General features: G+C 40.5%; 1 protein-coding gene across 1 annotated transcript; it reads right to left on the bottom strand.

Moving 5' to 3' along the window:
* Nucleotides 1-1,166: 1,166 nt before the first annotated feature.
* Nucleotides 1,167-17,355, bottom strand: LOC117494061 (plakophilin-1). Its single transcript, XM_034144731.1, has 14 exons — nt 17,172-17,355; nt 13,884-13,996; nt 9,184-9,375; nt 8,795-9,039; nt 8,310-8,451; nt 7,962-8,169; nt 5,982-6,150; nt 5,538-5,655; nt 4,243-4,392; nt 3,962-4,138; nt 3,552-3,705; nt 3,273-3,459; nt 2,220-2,304; nt 1,167-1,642 (listed from the first exon to the last, which is right to left on the bottom strand). The coding sequence occupies exons 1-14, from the start codon at nt 17,353-17,355 to the stop codon at nt 1,568-1,570; spliced, it is 2,199 nt and encodes a 732-aa protein (XP_034000622.1). The 3' UTR covers nt 1,167-1,567.
* Nucleotides 17,356-19,836: the final 2,481 nt, after the last annotated feature.

Genomic DNA, 19,836 nt, shown 5'->3' with positions numbered 1-19,836 from the left:
TGCTCACCCCCGCAAAAGTACACTGCACACTGAATTCAGATTATTTATCTTTATCTCGATATGGACATAAACGCGAGTGAAGTCTAATCTGACAGGACGGAGACACGCAGCTCCTCCCGCTGTGATGCAGCGGGAGCAAAACACACACTTCAAGTCAGATCATCACCCTTAGCTATTTTAATTACCTCTCAAACTACCTAAACTAGTTATAAATATGTTTATTTTTACTGTCGGGATTACTTACTGGATCAGCTGCTGCATGAGGAAGCATGAAGATTTAAACTTTAACACACGTTGACCGGCGAAAAACTCTGCGCGGTTCCCTCGGCCCCCACCGCGGAGAATAAACAGAAGTGCAGCCATGACAACCATTCTTCTTCGCTGCTTTTGTGGAGGAAGTTGCTGCTTTTTGTGGAGGAAGTTACAGCGCCATGTACAGGTTCGGCATATGTACTGCAGCTTTTGGAGCAGGTTGGATGTAAACGGAGCCGTCTCGTGGAGCTTGACACAATCCGGTGTATATTGCGTGGGGACGGAAGCTTTTTTGCGGTTGCGTTTGCGTTACTCCGATGCGTTTTGCCGTATGCGTTCCCGTGGAGCCGGGGCCTTAGAGTTGCTTGTGTGACATTTTGTTACTTTTGGACAGAGGCAGGATAGCTATTTCAAGGAATCGGATAGCTATTGTGCTAAGCTCAAATCACAAACATGAGAGAGGTATCGATCTTATTATTGACTCTTGGCGAGAAAGCAAACAAGTACATTTCTAAAAAAAGGAAACTATTCCTTACATTTTTCAGGCACTTTAGTTGAAAGCTGTTTCCATTTTGTTTTTGTTTAAAAAATAATGAAACAGAAACAAGTTAACAAAAACATTGAGTTGAATGTACAAGATTTGATGTGGGTGCCACAGTATCCAAATACAGAAAGTATTTTTCAATTCAGCTTTTCGTATATTCTTCTTATTACTTTCTATTTTTCGGCTGCTCAGTCCTTGAGGCCGCAAAAGATAAGGATAAGAACATTTTAACTGCAGACGGACAACAATGGCATTCAGCTAATCTCTGCATGGCTTTAGTAACTCTCACTGCAGATAACATTGTCTGGTGTACTGCAGCTCTCAGCCGGAGGAACTGGTTTTCTGCAGCCATGCACTCTTCACCTACAAATCACACACTCACCCTTTATTTACACAGACAGAAACATATGCACATTAAATACGCAACACACCAATTATCCAGGAATTAAAAGCTGTGTTTTTTTAGCTGTATGTACAATGTATGAAATTGAAAGGCTCTTTCAACAAGTTTGTTATGTGATTAATGTAATTGACTCTCCTTGTTACAAGGGTGTGGCCACACAGTGTCTAAACATGCTTTTCATCTGCGAGCACACACACAGGAGTAAATACAGGAAAAGAGGAGCAGAGAATTTTTTTTTTTAAACCTCATGACACAAATTCAGCTCATTTCGGCCGACAAACCCTTTAAATCTGAATACATGCAGATGCAAGTACTTCGAAGAAATCAAACCTCTCGAGCTCTGTGGTGCTGTTCTGCTCTTCTGTCACTCACTCAGAGAGCTGCATGGACTTCTGCACTGAAGTGATGTAGTCATTGACAAAAAGTGATTTGTCCAGCCCCAGCTGTGGATCAAAACATACAGAAGAAATCAGTAAGAACGTCTCACAGGCAAGCACACACACACACACACACCCTTGCTCTACTTCAAATAAAATGTTCAATGTCAGTAACTTAGGGGAGCTAATGATGGTAGTGTTTAACCTCTCGTCATTATTTATGTTGTTTCTTGATTTTCGGCACGTATAAGCTACAGTTTAAGCACTTTTGCTCAAGTCATAGACAAACTTGCTAAATATCTTTAATGCGTTCTGTCTGTCCTTCACTCGTTTCATTCTTGATGTCACAACCTCTTTTTTTATCTTTCTTCCATTATCCAAAACTAGTCGACCAGGATTCCAGAGTGAACTGTTTCTGTGTTCACTGAGCTTTTGGGTGTGGCTGATGGGAAGGGAAAGTGAGTGTGTGCGCCAGAGGAGTAATAACAAACACCCACCAGTTTCAACTGGCCCCTCCCTTTTGCCTGTGTTAGGCAGTGTGTGCATGTGCTAAGCTTTACCCTGATGCACTGATACAAAAGGTTTGTGTTGTGTTTGCCATAGAATGTCAGTAACACATGCATTTCAGTTCTTATTGAATTACCTTTTTCACGACACCTTGCAAATTCTTATCGCTCCATAAGGTGTGGAGCAACATCGAAGCGGCTCTGCTGCCTTTTGGGAAAGACCTAGGACAGAAAGGCAGAGATCAGTAGGGAAAAGCAGCAAAGGAAGGAATCTTAAGGAAAATAAGGCATTTCAGGCATACATCTTTTTGAAATAATTTGACCTTTTGTTGATAAACAGCAATAGCAACAGCAAGATGGTACTACAAAAAATATATCTTGATATCTAACTCACCAACAAACATGGAAATCATTGTTTACTGTGTACTGTCCCTCCTCGGCACAGCGCTAAGTGCCTCGGACAGTCCTTCAAGGGCTAAACCCTGTAACCCGTAAGTATCTAGGACTGTACATACATAAAACCTGCAGTGTTTTTACAAAACTTTAACCTGCACCCACATCCGCACACTTATGTAAATATATCCAAACAATCCAAATATGTATATATGTCCATTCAAATGCTCAACGTTTTACTGTGATATGTTGTTTCAACAGTTACTTTATCACTTTATTTTTGTATTATTATTTACATTTCTTATTCTATTTTATCATTATTGTTTACCTTGTGTGAATCCTGTTTTTCACTCTGATCCTGTTGTTGGATAATAAAGTTCCATCTTATCTTTTCTTAACATAATACATTACATATCCACAGAATATGCTGGTAAGAGTTTGAGAAAAATGATTTGGTAGAAAGTAGTTCCAGGTAAACTGTTGGCAGAGTAACATCATTTCTTTCTCTGGAAAGAGGTGTGCTCTGGTTTTAGTATTTTTTAGTGCTTTGAGCAACACTCAAAATGTTCCGTTCATTGTCATTGTATAAGGGTGGAGGCATAAAAGTCAGTCAGAAGTGAAAATATGGGCAAATATACTGAATAAATGGTTAGTGAAAATGTTAAAATATGGGTGAAACAACCGTTTAAGGTAAACAAGTTATTTGTGAAAAACCTATGAAACACAACAGCTCCATTGAAGTTTGTCACAGCTATGAAAGCTGAATTTAGCTGAGTTATGAACCAATTAAAACTCACGCGTTCTTGCTGAGGTCGGCCATGGCTAACACCAGACTTTGATCGACGACTTTCTTGCTGACCTCACTGTCCGCAATCATCAGATTGCATGCTGTGTTGCAAGCTGATGTTATGGTGTCGTCGGAGTTTCCCATCTCTTTAGGGGTAGAGGAGAGGAGGCTGGTGATGTCAGGCAGGATCTGCTTTGCTGCAGACAAGACAAAGGAAACAGTAAAATCAATAAACATTCATGTATCTGTTGCCTGCGAAAAAACATCAACATGTCACGCTTTTCCTCACCCATGGAGGTCTGCAAACTGCTGGTCCGAGACATGTTACCCAGCAGAGACATGGCAGTCTTCTGCAGGCCCGGGCTGGGAGATTTTAAAAGGGGTCGAAGGTGCATGAGAGCCCCCAGCTTTTGAACCATTAACTGACTCATGGAACTGGACCCCTGGAAGGGAAGCAAACAACGCAGAAAGATCAGTAATTTGTGATACAAAATGCAGCTGTCTTTGTAATTATTTGACATTTGCATGCATTTCACTTTCCCTTTCAGTCTTTATTGTGAGTTATACTCTCATTATTCCTTCCACATCTCCGTCCCGGTTGCTCTACGCCTTGTTCAAATTAATCTGAGATAATCCTGAATGTCTGATAAAACCCAACACACAAATGGTAGTCCTAATCATTGATGTTTTTGTCCTCACCGCTCCCTTTAAGGCAGTGAGGTTCTGCAGGGCCCCGCAGCAGGCTTCCAGGGTGGCATCTTTCTGGGACGAGCCCAGCAGAGACATATAGGTCTGCATGGCTTTGGGGTGGCACAACCAGTTCACACCTGTCGGGGTGCTCTCCTCCGGCATCCCCCGTACCGCGTCAAGTGAAATCTGAGGAGAAAGGACGAGAAGGAGATGAGAAGGCTGCCTGGAATAAAAGCTGGTCATGATTTGAGCAACACTCTTGAAGTGTAGGTTTGGCGGTTGTTGCCCACCTCCTTTTGGGCCTTGCTGCTCTTGGGGCTGAAGCATCCAACTGCAGAGCCTTTCCTCCCCGCAGGTTGGAACTTGCTGTAGCACCCAGGGGACTCTTCCTCCAGCTGGTAGGTCAAGTTATGGAGGATGCATGCACAGTTCTCCACAGACTAGAGGAGAGGAGAGGAGATTATTAAGTTCATTGCATAGCAGATGTACTTTTTCAATGTAACTGCAGTATCTATTTACGTCATTTGCCACAGTGTTTAAAGAGAACATGGAGCAAATATAATATGAGGAACTCACATTAGTTTCTAAGACTCCATTTGTGGTTTATTATTTAACATCTGGATCTCAAGGGAACTAGTCTCAGTCAAACTTAAAGAAAAGCATTTGAAATTACTTCTACATGGAAGATAAAACAGAGCACTGCCTTTTCTAGATCTCCCTAATGAAGGAAGTGACTGAAATGACATGACTGATGACAAGAATAAAAAATTCCCAGGCAGAATACACTTTGAATTTCCTTTTACGAGCATTTGTCGAGCCTAAATGGTGGATATATTGAAACGTGTTTAAGGTCTTTAAGGTATTTGTGATTGATATTTCCCAATCGAGTAAGAAAACATTGATCAAGGTCTTACATGTCAGTTTGTCTTTTTATTTCAGTAAATTCAGTTAATTACGCTCGATGAAAAGTAAAATCTTTTGATCTTCATTAAAAAGTAAGTAAACAACTCAAATTAAGACAATATAGAGATACAATTAAATGTGTGCAGTATATATATATATATATATATTACTATTACCATCAATGCAAGTCTATTTATAAAGTATACAACATTTCAACTACAAGGGGAATTTAAAGTGAGTCACACGCATAAAGCGCAGCAACTGTCCTCATCCGAAACCAGTTACAGGTAAGAAATAACTTGAAGCTGACAAGATAAATTCCCCCTCTGCTTCATTACAAGAAGTAAACAGAGAGCTACACACATATAATTAGAACACATCCACACCCAAAATAACGCCTGCAGTGTTTATGTGTACTTTTATTGTATTGTATTGTATTGTATTGTATTGTATTGTACGGATTAAGTATATGCTATGTAATGAGACTGAAATCACTTTGTAAGACACTTGTAGTTCTACAGGAGGGAACTAGAATACGGCACCAGACATGAATCCAAACAAAACTGGTCTTGCGTGCTCACACATCCATAATTCAGTGTTAGAGAGACAATGTGAAAAAGATGAAGGTGCTGGGTACAAATGAGACTGCTGACCGACAGATGAGAATGATGAGAAAGTTTACCTTGTCATCAGGGTTGTCCTCTGCCACACAGGACTGGATGTAACTCATGATGGAGTTGATTAGGCCACTGCAATCTCTCATTGCCTCTCTGTCCTTCTTTTTGCCGGAGCTCAGGTTCCTAAACACATTTCAATCATTCATTTAAATCCAAAAGGAAACACCTACTCGTCTCAAATAAAATAAACACAGAATTGTGAGTGCCTCAACTAAAGATGCAATATATTCCATCAGCACACAATATCCAACATTCCTACAAAAAAAAAAAAAACTGTAAACCATTTCATAACTAATTGATCAGCCATTGGCTTTGTGAAGCCTTGACAACGATGTTTGTGACATCAAAATGTTGCTCTATTTAATTAAAGGTGTTGTGAACTATCTGATCTCTGCCCTGAAAGGACAACAATCTAACATCAGAGGCTCTGATTAATGAAGCGTTCTCACCGCAGGCACCCTGTGGCGCTGTAGAAGACATCAGGGTGGATGTTGTTGTTGGTGCTTTTGTCTGACCAGCAGGTGAAAGGTTCCACCACGTTCTCTGTCAGGGCGGGCAGCGCTGTAGAAATCATCTCTTCCTTCAGCTCGTCGGCAGAGGACAGGTTCCAGAGCAGTCCTAAAAACGGCAAGACAGGTAGAGTTACAACTAAGCTGCATCATGTTGCTGCACTTATTATTTTTAAATCAATGTTTTTCTCTGAAATGGATGGTCAAATAACCATTGTTAAAAGAAAGTTATGATAGAGATTTGACTTTGGTGTGGTACTGGACAAGTATTGCTCCTGAAAATGTATATGGTAGAAAAAGGAGGAAGATCAATTGGTTTGGAGGTCTGCGCCGGAAGATGTGTAAGCTTTCTGCTGTCCTGATGTCAATGGGGAGCTCATTCCACCATTTTGGAGCCAGGATAGCAAACCGACGTGTTTTTGATGATGGGAACTTGGGTCCCCCTCGCAGTGCGGGTGCAGCGAGCCGTTTGGCTGATGCAGAGCGGAGTGCACGTGCTGGGGTGTATGGTTTAACCATGTCCTGGATGTAGAAAGGGCCAGATCCATTCACAGCATGGTACGCTAGTACCAGTGTCTTGAAGTGGATTCTAGCAGTTACTGGAAGCCAGTGAAGGGAGCGGAGGAGCGGTGTGGTGTGGTGTGGTGTGGGAACATTTAGGAAGGTTGAAGACCAGACGAGCCGCTGCATTCTGGATGAGCTGCAGAGGTCGGATGGCACATACAGGTAGACCAGCCAGGAGGGAGTTGCAGTAGTCTAGGCGTGAGATGACGAGAGCCTGGACCAGAAGCTGCATCGCTTTCTGGGTCAGGAGGGGACGTATCCTCCTGATGTTGTAAAGAGTGTATCTGCAGCAGCGGGTTGTTGCAGCGATGTTTGCAGTGAAGGAAAGTTTGTTATCTAGGGTTTTAACAGTTGGATCAGGATATCGAGAGGTGTTTTGGTATCCGAGTGTTCACAGCACTGTTACTGCATATTTTCACCGAAAAACCAGAACAGATTTTTCTATGGATTTAACAAACCGGTTACAACATGTTGATTTGAGAGCTTTAGAGGTGCGGGCAGGCTACTTTTGTTGATGCTGCTTCTCTGTTTTCAGTTTTCGTTAAATTGTTATTTTTTCTGTGCAATAAATAGTTTGTTTCATATTATTGTTTTAAAGGTATGCCATCATAAAGCAGTGATTTAGTTATTCGTTTAATTTAAGAAGCCTATTCTGAATTTCCACAAACAGCACCGTTTTTATTATGAAAAGAAAAGTGAATGCAGAATAAAACATCATTATCTAATAACTGTGATGGATTCCTGCAAACATGTGTCATTTCATCCTAAAAGATGATTTAAGAAGAATAAAACAGGAATGCACTATTAAAGGTCCCCTATTATACTGTTTTTCATCAACATATTGTAGGTCTCAGATATATACAAAACATGTCTCTGAAGTGTTTGGCTCCAAAAACCAAAATCGTGCATTGCAGCATCCCATAATCCCCTCTGTTTCAGGCCTGTTTCAAAAGTGCTGATTCTCTGTCTGTTACTTTAGATGAAAATAAGGAGCCACTCCCAACGGCCCTCTGAGAGATATTTGGTTAAAAATAACACATGTGCTCTAGGAGGAGATTCAGAAAAGGAGGAAGATCAATTGGTTTTTCATAGCCTTTATGTATGTGGTTTAACAAGCGTTATATGATATAAGCTGTGTTAAACCTGTATTACAATCATTTTTATTACTTGAATGATGTCCTCCTTATCTACTGAATAAGTGCATAAATCATATCCATAATTGAAAACCAAGAACTGGGTATTTATTTCAAATATATATTTTACATGTTTATATGTATTTATTTTTGAATTAAAAGGCACCAGAGGAATTCTTATATCTTGAGTTCCTGTCCCAATAAAAAAAGTACCAGTCCCTACCAGTTATTTGTTTCTGCGTCTCAGTAGAGTCTGACTCCTTCAGCAGCTGCAGGGCCTTAGCGATCCCGCCACAGTGCTGAACCTCCAGCTTGTTGGCCTGGTCTTTGAACACCAGGTTCCTCAGAGCGCCAGCAGCAGCCTGGCTCACCCCAGGGTTGGCGCTCCGCAGCAGGGTCACAAGAGCCGGGATACCTCCCATTTTTAAAACCTGGGACACAAAAATGTCACACAAAGGTATAAACAGAGAGCATGCACCAGTTGTATTACCATCATGAACTGTCATCCCACAGATGTCATGTGAGAATATACAACTTCCATGTGTGCAAACATGCAGGGTGTGTCACTGACGTCCTGTTTGGTGCTCTCCTCTTTGTAGGTGGTGTGTTGAATGAAGGTGGCTCCACATTGCTGGTAATTCTCATCCGAGTGAGACAGGAACTCGATTGCCTGCTTCAGGGTCATATCTGACATGTTCACCGAGCTGTTCACCCTGCAGAAATAGGCATAGAGTTGGAAATTCGATACACAAATAAGCTGAGTGTTGCTCTTTTGTCATTTGAAACCTGAGCACATTTTATAACCCAGTATATGTTTTTATTTTTAAATGGACTGTACTTATATTGGATGCAAGCATAAAAACACGGCACATGGCAAAGTCTGCAGCCAAATCCAGCAACAAATGATGAATGGCCTGCTTTAATAAAATAAATCAACTTTATTGAGAAACTGACCTACAACAAACTATATGTATATGCTGATAAAATGTAAACTTGTTGCCCATGTCAAGCCCCCTCTTATGGTCTGAAATTGTCAAGCAAGCCAGTAGAACTCACGCTGATATCTGCTCTATGTTGGACCTTTTGATGGTTCCCATCCTGCCGTCGGTCATAGAGTGCATGGAGGGCTGCTGGACGATGTGTGTCTGGCTGTTGGTCATCTGGTGGTTACTGTTCATATGGGGGTTACTGTTCGTCTGGTGGTTACTGTTCATCTGGTGGTTACTGGTCGTAGAGTAGACGCTTTGTCTATTGACTCGATTCTGCATGATGTTGTTCTGGACCGCCTGCCCTTTGGCTCTCTAAGAAAAGAGTGATTTACAATGCTCATAAAGAATGGTATTGTGGAGTATTTATGATATTTGTTTGAATAATCTATTCCCTAAAAAAAACATGACAATGGCAATTCAGTATCACTACATTTTCAAATAATAATGACTGATCACCATAACAGTTCCGCCTGTAGGAGCAGCACCAAATGGACGAGCCAAGGCCGGGTCACTGCGAGCGGATCTCATCCCATTGGGGGTCAGGGTCTGGGACCGGGTGGCAAAGTTGTTCTGTTCCCATCCACCTGAGCTGTAATGTTGTCCTTTGGAGGTTTTAGCAGATAGAGTGCGACTCTTTGTAGTATGTCCCTAAAAAAGAAAGTAATGTAAGTCAGTGGCTTTCACATAAAGGATTTCCTATTAAAATACTGTACTACACTATACTTAGATGGCAGTAACAATTATCTGATTACTGTATCCCCTTAATGTTTTACTGTAGTAACAATCCATGTTGCAAAAACAGCAAGAGATTAGACCAAACTCTACTCAAACATTTTCCAAAGTAGTCCCCTGTAAACCAAGACAGAGGAATTTGACATCACACAAAGCCTGCACACATTTCCTCCTCCTCAGTTCATGCTGAAGGCAACAGAGTGCACCACCAAACGGACAAGAGTAACATAATATCTGTCATTGGACACCAACTCAGGCAGTTGCGTTAAAAGACTGCTGGCACATTTGAGCAGTTTCTCACAGAGAATCTGTGTGTGTTCAGGTCATATACAGCACGTCATTAACCCCTTTAATCTCACATAATTATGCCTGGTTTATGTATCATTTTGACTTTTTTGCACTAGTGTGTGTGTGTGTGTCCTTTTGTATGTGAAGGTGTGTGTACAAAGCAGGCTTTCAAGTTTTGCCACTAATTAGAGCGAAACTCGGCTCAGGAAGGGCAAAATGACAGAACAAGTCTAGCTAATTCTTTAAAGATGAGACTTTCTCTCCACTAAGCCTTGATCTCCTATTGGCTTATTTGAAAAGGTACAATTCAAATCACAAATCTGCCAGGGAGGAAAATTCCCATCCGCCTTTGAACACACCAAACGTTAGTAAGGAAAGGAGTGTGCACCCATGAGCACCAAAAACTCATACAAATCTTAGCTTACAAACTCTCAACTTCTGCAGCCGACATGTAGGCGTCTTAAATTGAACTGTGGCATTTATTAGGACGGTATATTTGCTAATGGGGAAGCAGGTAACACACACACACTTACAGGTATATATATAAATATATACAAACACACACTGAAGACTGTATGTACCGGCTCTGTTTCCCCTTTTTAAATTGGACTAGTTGCTTAGTTACTAGCCAGCCTCGCTACTAAGCAAGCTAAAAGCATGATGGAGGAGAGATGTGTCAACAACATGTTTGATAAGAACTGACCGTGTGTTTACTCTCAGAGAGCTGCATGCTCCTTCATTTGGCTACAGCCTTCCTCATATCAGAGGCCAGACTGGAGAGACTGATGCAAATTCAGCAGAGCAAATAGAAGCAGCAGAGAAACAACAGCAGGAGCCATTTTATTTGTTATAATTCATATCTGGTTTTCACTTTTGCCAGTCATTGTAAGAGGCATACATCTGCTGGCCTATCAGAGAGATTTCAGATTCTGATGCCTTGCTAAATGTTATAAATGAAACGTGAATTGTCGCCCAGCAGAAGCTTTCACCGTTGGCAAAAGCTAACTTCTGATGGAGTTAAGCTTTATTGCAATACATAACATAACCGCCATGTGTCAACCATCAAAGGTATTCTTGAATCAAGCTAGATCATTTTCAAATATGTTATTGAGAGACATTTCCATCTAGTTATCCGACATCATTTCTGAGTAAGATTATCACAGAGTTAGGGTGATAAGTTATTCTAAATATAAGAGTGGTAGGAGGTTGGGTAACCGTTGTTTGGTGATCATACAGATCTATTTGTTCCTTCACTTATTAAATGAATATTTATATTGTTAAAGCTTTCATTTAATACAGCAGTGTTAAGACATAGTTTACTGTATGACAGGGGTCATTTAAGGTGCTGTATACAAGACAAGAGAACAATGTTACCAGCTCTGCAAGGGGCTTCAAAACGTGATTTAGGGATTTGATTTGCTTGAGGTGACAGATTCCTCATCCACACAACCAGAGTAACACAAATGAAACACAAAGTACCAGAACATAATCTTAGGAACTAATAATGAGCCTTCATCAGCAACAACACCTCACCACACTCCCTAGACATGCCTCAACTCACTGTCAGTAGGTCAGGCCAGGCAAACACAGAGCATGCCCACACACACATACACACACACACAGTGTCAACATTACTCCACTGTAGAATTTGGAGTCTAGTATTGCACATCAGTAAAACTCAAAACAAATATTTGTCCATATCCAAAATTAGAAAATCACACGTGCCTGGCACATAAGACAGTGTACTCATTAAACTGTATCAATCGAGCTGCAAACCTGTGTGGTTTTACCATGAGCTCAACCAACATAACTACTGTACATAACCAAGGCAAGGCTGCTGGCCCTGATGGTATCAGCCCCAGGGTCCTGAGGACCTGTGCCCGCCAGCTGTCTCCTGTTCTCCAACATCTGTTCAACCCGAGCCTGCACCTGGAGACCATCCCGGTGCTGTGGAAGACATCCTGCGTTGTTCCGGTCCCTAAAAAGACGACTCCTTCTGGGCTCAATGACTATCGCCCTGTAGCACTCACATCTCATGTGATGAAGGTGCTTGAGAGACTGGTCTTGGCCCATCTCAGACCGCAGGTGAGATCATTCCTTGACCCTCTGCAATTTGCCTACCAGCCTCACCTGGGGGTGGACGATGCCATTATTTACCTGCTGCAGCGTGCTCACTCATACCTGAATGGATCGGGTTGCACTGTGAGAATCACCTTTTTTGATTTCTCCAGCGCATTCAACGCGATCCAGCCTCGGCTACTGAGTGACAAGCTGCAGTCTATGAGGGTAAACTCGTCCACCATCTCCTGGATTACCAACTACCTCACGGACAGACCACAGTACGTCCGGCTGGGCAGTGTGCTGTCTGATGTGGTGGTTGGTAGTATTGGAGCCCCACAGGGGACTGTGCTGTCTCCTTTCCTGTTCACCTTATACACCTCTGACTTTCAATACAACTCAGAGTCATGCCACCTGCAGAAGTTTTCGGATGACTCTGCAGTGGTAGGGTGTATAAGGGATGGACGGGAGGAGGAGTACAGAGCACTGGTGGGTGATTTTGTAGAGTGGACTGGTGGAAATCATCTGCTTCTGAATGTGGCCAAGACCAGAGAGATGGTCATTGATTTCAGGAGGAAGAAGACATCTCCTCCTCTGCCCCTGTGCATTCTAGGAGAGGATGTGGCTGTTGAGGAGGACTACAAGTACCTGGGAGTGCACTTAGACAATGGGCTGAACTGGAGGATCAACACTGACGCTGTGTACAAGAAGGGGATGAGCAGACTCTATTTTCTGAGGAAGCTGAGATCCTTCCATGTGTGCAGTAAGATGCTGGAGATCTTCTACCAGTCTGTTGTGGCTAGTGCACTCTTCTTTGCTGCGGTCCGCTGGGGGGGCAGCATAAGAGCCGGTGACACCAGCAGGATCAATAAACTGATCAGGAAAGCTGGGTCAGTCATCAGCATTAAGCTGGACCCCTTTGAAGCTGTGGTGGAGAGGAGGACACTGAACAGGCTGTTGTCCATCATGGATAACCCCAGCCATCCTCTCCACCTGCAGCTGGACAGTCAACGGAGCTCCTTCTCCAACAGACTGCTGCAGCTCCCCTGTCACAAGGACAGATACTGGAAAACATTCCTGCCCACTGCAATAACACTGTACAATAAATCACCTCTGGCTGGAAGAGAACTCTCTGCTCCATAGTTTCTCTTGAAATAAAACCACGTTGTACATTTTACTCATATATAATCTGTTCAATATTTAATACTCCATATGTCCATATTTTTGAATATATATATATTTGTATATATAATATCTGCATGTATATTTTCTATTTTATTTTATTTTTCCTTCTATTCTTGTTTATTTTGTAGTTTTGTTTTATTGTAAAATGCCTTGTCTTTTATGCTGCTGCAACAAAAACAATTTCCCAAATTGGGATCAATAAAGTACCATCTTATCTTATCTCATCTTATCTTATAAGGTTTCATTAAAACAATGTCTTAGATCAACGGTCACAGATAAGTGCCTCCCATTCGGCAGGATTTGGTTTCTATGATCAAATAAATACTTTAAACTTTCTTTTTTTTAAAGTTGGATCAGAATATCGAGGTGTTTTGGTATCCGAGTGTTCACAGCACTGTTACTGCAAGTTTTCACAGAAAAACCAGAACAGATTGTTCTATGGATTTAACAAACAGGTTATAACATGTTGATTTGAGAGCTTTAGAGGTGCGGACAGGCTGCTTTTGTTCACAGAGTAACGCTAGCTGCTTCTCTGTTTTCAGTTTTCGTTACCTTGGTTGGTTTTGGCTAATGGTTACACAAGCCAAAAAAACATTATGACATCATAAAGTGGCCAAAATCTGATCAGCTCATTTTCAGACAGGTTTTTATAGAAATGGATCAGGACAAAAAGTGAGAGAATCTTTTTTCCTGAAACTTTCAGAATCTCTTTACACAGAGGGGACACATGTTTATGTATAAAAGACATGAACAAGTGGATTTTGCATAATAGGTGACCTTTAAGTATCTTTGATAACAGTAGCTAAAATTACCATTGTTGTCCTTTAATGTTATGTCTGTGAAAAGTAAAAGGATATTAGCGCTGACAATCACTAAAACAACAGCGCACTTACCACTTTGGCTGTTGACTGACTGGAGTTGGTGCGACTGAAGAACCCATTTGCTTTGGACGGAGAAAACTTGAAGGTTCCAAACTCATATGTTGACATATTCTGCGGTAATGGGCCTGTTAACAGAAGAGACATATGGAAACTGAAATGAACAACAACTCGCAATACCATGCAGTCAAGCTCAAAATAAAGTCCTTTACTTAATTGATCCCATGGAGGGAACTCTGCACAGTCAAAATGACATATAAACCCACACTCAAATGTATTTAAAGGTTTACATTAGAACACAAAAAGATGCCCCAAATTAGCCAATCAGAATCAGGTTAGCACTCTGCCCCCCTTTGGACGATGCAATCTGGCGCTGCCCACCCATATTAACATAATGGAAAGACAGTCTCCTTCTCCTTCATAAACGACAGGATCCCGCAATGCCTCACATCTCTTCACCACATTATAAGAAAAGTACTCGTCGCTTTTACAGTCGCCGAGAGGACCATCCTCCTAAACTGATAAAGTAGGAAAACACTAAACATCCCATAATAGATAGATCTCTTCAACATTGAAAACCGTACTGCCTCCATTACCCATCAAACACATCAGTTTCAAGAAGCTCAAGAGCAAATCCTCAATGCATTACTTTTGGTATAAAATACACAACACTTAAATTATTTTCTTTATTTCTCCTAATGCAGTTCTTTTGTTTAACTCTGTGAATTATGTTTTTATTATTTAATTATTACATATTTTTCAAAATTGTCATAAGGTTTCTGTATAACCTCTGATTAAATACTTATGTCTGAAATGAATAACAATTTGAACTTTATTGTTAATGATATAATTCGCTTGTCAAGTGTTTTACCAATCGCTCTGTAGTTTTTCCGATCATCATCCAAAACAAATATTTTTCCAATCTTTTATATGCATGACTGGCAATCTACAATCAGACACAGACCTGTCATAATGTGATTCACAGTCTGTGATTCACAGTCAGCAGTTTGTGAGTAAACTTAATCCAGCCACAGAGCCGACGTGCGCTGGCATCTCAGCCCGTCTGTCTCGTTGGGTGATTCATCAAAACGCAAGGTTTGCACATTGTCCCAAAATGTAAGGCTGTGTCTTCACCACACCATTACAGGATTATGATTGTCAAAACAACGGCATATGAATCACCATTATCATACATGAGGTCTATGCAGGGAACACAACGAATCTCTTTAAAGGGTCAGTTACTGAAAAAATTAAATATATTTTATTCCTTAGCCGACACTATTACCATCTAGCCTTGCATTTTTTATACATTTTCTGAGTTTCACAAGAGGATGCAGAGACACCAATACCGATACTCAAAGAGGAGACAATGCGTTCCAATCTCTTACAGTGCAATATTACTATATACATTATACAGTAAAGAATCATTTTAATTCAAGTTATTGACTAATGTGTTGCCACGTCAAAAAGTGTTACACTCCAATGACATCACGTGTTAATTTAGTACATTTTTTAAAGTTTATTTTGTACAATTTAGCTTATGTGTTTATTTCTTACCTTTTGTTTAACAAAGGTAATAAAGCAATGATAAAGTGAAGCAGCTTCAGATGCACACTGAGGGAGACATGGCCAAATCATGTTAGTCACTTGTGTTGACACAGAAATTCAATCAATAGAGACTCTCATTGATGTGGGTCTTTTCTGGAAGGCCTGCTTGTTGTTTTAACGCAACACTTTCTTTCCTCTACCTTTAAATCATTGATCACTATGAACACAAATCCAATCACTTCAATCTTTAATGAAATCTGCATGAATGGGATAACTGAAGTATGTATTTTTCTTCTTGTTAGTATTATGTAGGGTCTGCAGCAGAAATATCTAATAATGTCTTGGCTGCAAACGGGAATGTCCCCGGTCCAGAGGGTCCAACTGTCTCATTACCCTCTATGTGTGAACCATTAACACTGCTTAGCTTATTATATGAACAGGTTGGTGGAAGAGGAATATTAAGAGCAGCCTCAGGCGTATATGCAAGACTAACCTTGTGGTTGTTTTCATTAATATCTAATATATATATTCTGAGTTTGACTATCCTTCTGTTATGTGTTATGTCAAAATTCACTCACAGCAAAGTATTTTCTTGTCAGATCTTGAGGTTACTTTACACCTAGCTCTCTTTTTAGACAACTTCATAACTCCTAAATGATGCCTATAACACAAAAGACAGAATCACGAACAGAAATTTGAAGGGACAAATAAATATGGAGTTAATTTTGCTATTCTGTATGTGGACACATTTGGATAAAGCCTATTATTAAAAAGGTGCAAGCTTTCAAATGGTACTTTTTATGAACCAATATTGCCTGGTTTGGATGTAGGCTATGCGTTCATAATGGCTACATTTTTCGTTTAATCTTATAATCTTAAACCAGTGATTGTAATTACAATCTTTAAATTGAATAAAAGGCCCATTTTAAAACAGGTCAGCAATATTCTTATCACGCGAGCCACACACTTGAAAGCATTGAATGTGTCAATAAAACAGTCAAATAGCACAGTATGCCCTGCTTTGACCCGAGAAGTTTTTGTTGTTTATCTCTCGCTCTCTCAATTTTGGTGGTACTTTATAATGCCTGTTGAAGTAAAAGCCAAATACCAGAGTGGTTTTGAAAGACTAAAATATAATTTCATACATGTGTTTGGGCTGTGTGTAGCTAAACCCCATGGGCTGTATACAGAAACCTCTGTGGCAAGCTCATGTACAGTAGGAATAGGATCATGAGACTACTTCCCAGAGCTTACACTAACAAAACACTTTAGTTTAACAGCAGATAACCATGGGTCATATTTCACACGCTGATCCTATGTTCATGGCGTTACCAACACACCTCCGATATAGATACTATCACTAAACACCCCCTCAACATGTTCAACACTACTTCTCTCGCAGTTAACTAAAATTAGCTCACTAGTTAACTTTAAGCAGCAGCAATGTTGTCCACACTTAAAATCTACAAAGAGAATCACGAGCGGTCTGTTTTCCTCACGTTGACAAAAAACACAGAACAGGAACATAGCACGTTCAACCTGTCTGCAGGAGGTCACTGAAGGGAAAGTTGTGTGACGCATAATTGCCAGGAACCACAAAAAAACGATTTAATTTTAGCAAACAAGCGCAAAAGTGATATGCCTACATAAGGATGCCTAAATAAAACCTCACTGCCCAAATGAAGAGGTTAGAACATGCACTATGAGGAGATATTCTTAATGTGCTGTTAATGTGTAAAGTATTTTTTTCCATACTTAGAGCTGGGGGGGACAATGTGCCGTTCTTCCCAGGTTTTGACTTGCTTCTCTTGATGGTGTGCACTTGATCCAGCACGCGCTGCTGTCCTGAGTGCAGCTTGGTGTCGGAGGGCACCGCAAGCGAAGTGTCCTCCACGCATCGGATATTCATAGCTGAACGCAGCGGTTCCGGAGCCATCATTTTCCCAGCTCGGTGCCCTTCTCAAGAACAGTTCGTTTGAAAACAAGTTTCCAAATAAAGTGCAGACCCGAAGGAAAAAACGCAGCTCGACTCAGCGTGAGTAGAGCAGCGGACAGGGCCAAGTCTGGAGGTTGGCAAAGTGTTCAGAGATCAGCCAGCGGCGGTGGACTCCACCCTCCGGACCGCGCCCTGTCGAGGTGGGACCAGAGGGAGTTCACTGCAGGAGCCACTGGTGGGCGGGGCCGTGTGCAATATCTGCACACCTGAGCTGATTAGCATAAACAGCCTGCTCTTTAATAAGTACGTGTTTTTTCTCTCTGTTAACGCTTCAAGAAATGTTCAAAGTTCATAAGTAGTGTTGGAATGAAGCCTGATACATTAAGGCATCTCAAGCCAAACCATAACTTATAATATATAGATTTTAGGGTCACATACTTGAATATACAGTATCATGAGCTTATAAAATATAAAAAAAGGCTAAACCTTGACCAACTACTAAAATGTAAGCTATATTAATGCATGAGTAATGGAAATAATAGAGTATTATCTGACTCCTCAGATCTACACTTGCACTCAAGAATAATTCATATGATTCATAATTAGGAATAAGGCATTGCTGCAAAAAGATATTGTACATGTCATACATATGTGTCCACACTTTAGGAAAGGGTTTACAAGTTGTTAGGGTTTGTTAATATTCATAAACAATTTTATTAAGGCTTTATAGATAAATTGTGCCAAATTGTACAATATCAATTTGACAGGAATATTCTCTTATAGGCAGAATATATCATAAATACTGTATGCATACACTTTTTTGCCAATAATACTCAGTGTTAACTTTTGAATGCAAGATTTTTCTTGTAATATTTTTGATTGTTTTAACACTTTTAAATAAATGAAGTAATAACACAAATTAACATACACAAATACTAGCATAATCATAGGTTCTTTTTCCATTTTACAACGGTATATCCACCTAACAACTTCGCTGACTTATTCGGTAAAATCTGAGTAAAATCATTTTGATGTTGTTACAAGCAGGGCATGGCAAACTACTTTTTTTTCTCCATTAATTTCTGAACTTCATTTCCATTTAAAACGCCTCTTCCGATATGCCCATGTTAAGTGATCTTGAATCCATCCATTGCTCCTTATTTCGGTTGTAACTCCACATAAGTCAGCTGGCATAAGGCTGTTTTTGGATAAATGTTTTTTTTTAATCAAAGGTAAAGACATCATCATGATTTTAACTTTACTAAAATTGATAGTGCTTTACTAAACTTTACTCAAATTGATTCACGTCTCTATCTCTCTCTCTCTCCCACACTATAATTATGTCCTCATTAATCATCTTTACAAACTAAATTGATCGACCTGTGTGAGGTACACTGCTGTTTTTTTCCCTCGACAGCTTCTTGGCTAAACTCCCGATGCCCTGCTTTTTTATTTTATGCAAATGTTCAATGCCAGATGTGATGTCAGGGCAGGAGCCAACGTATCTCAGTTTGAGAATAGCAGAGCCAGTTAGAAGAGAGAAAAGAAAGAAGGAGACTACACATCAAGCACATGCTTTCTGCTTAACCGGAATGTTTTGGCTACGTTTCTGCAGGTTACACTTTCCCACCACACCCTTCTCCTTAAACCTGCCAAGGTAACACATACTGTATCATGTGCGTAATATATCTTTGAAGTGTGTGTATTAATGACAAGGAAAAACAACTCGGTGCATATGAAGTCTATATTCCTACCATAGTTTTTATCTGATAAAGGGAGGAACATGAGTCAAACATTAGTTTTATGGTCAGATAGTGTGAAATTCCTTAGATCAGGTAGGATTATCGGATCATGACATGGCAGTATAGTTAAACTGACCAAAAAAACAAAGCCCATGTCGTTTTAAAGCCAGATTTATTCGATTGTAAAGTAACTTAGTAACTAAACCACTATCAGTGCTCCATCATGGCTCAATAATTTAAGTTGAAATACAACACGAGCAACCTGTGAACTATCTCAGCTATATTCTTGTACTGCTGCAATGTTGGCATGCTTATGTGGACAGCAAGTACCACACCCTGCCTAAGGGCTGTGTGTGTGTGTGTGTGTGTGTGTGTGTGTGTGTGTGTGCGACTGTTCACTGCATGTAGTTTTTGCAGGACGCCGTAGGTTATTTGAGCCTTTCCAGACGGATAACATTCTGACTAATGTTTAAGGAATACTGGAAGTGAGCAGGTGTACAGGCCGTCATGCCCTTTGACAATGGCTACAGAACATCTGGATGAAGCAAAAATGTGTCTAAAGATTTACAACTTGGTTTTTGTCTTCTGTTGGCCCTTATTGAATACATTAAAAAGACTGGATCACGATGCAGATGCCAGTTGGTATTAAGATCTTAACGAATCCATTCGCACCTGTAACATGGATTAATATAAGATAAGATAGAACTTTATTGATTCCAATTTGGGACATTTTTGTGTTGCA

This window comes from Trematomus bernacchii, unplaced genomic scaffold (assembly GCF_902827165.1).
Source record: "Trematomus bernacchii unplaced genomic scaffold, fTreBer1.1, whole genome shotgun sequence".
NCBI classification, from domain to species: Eukaryota; Metazoa; Chordata; class Actinopteri; order Perciformes; family Nototheniidae; genus Trematomus; species Trematomus bernacchii.
Note: the sequence above shows the minus strand (reverse complement) of the source record. Positions and strands in the feature narration are given on the sequence as shown.

What these genes read in the sequence shown, in the direction of transcription:
- LOC117494061 (XM_034144731.1), bottom strand. Translation starts at nt 17,355, where the DNA reads ATGATGGCTCCGGAACCGCTGCGTTCAGCTATGAATATCCGATGCGTG. An exon ending in AACATAGAGCAGATATCAGC is followed by an intron (nt 8,452 to 8,794) that starts GTGAGTTCTACT and finishes CTATTTCTGCAG; the next exon opens with GGTGAACAGCTCGGTGAACA. An exon ending in AGGAGAGCACCAAACAGGAC is followed by an intron (nt 8,170 to 8,309) that starts GTCAGTGACACA and finishes TTTGTGTCCCAG; the next exon opens with GTTTTAAAAATGGGAGGTAT.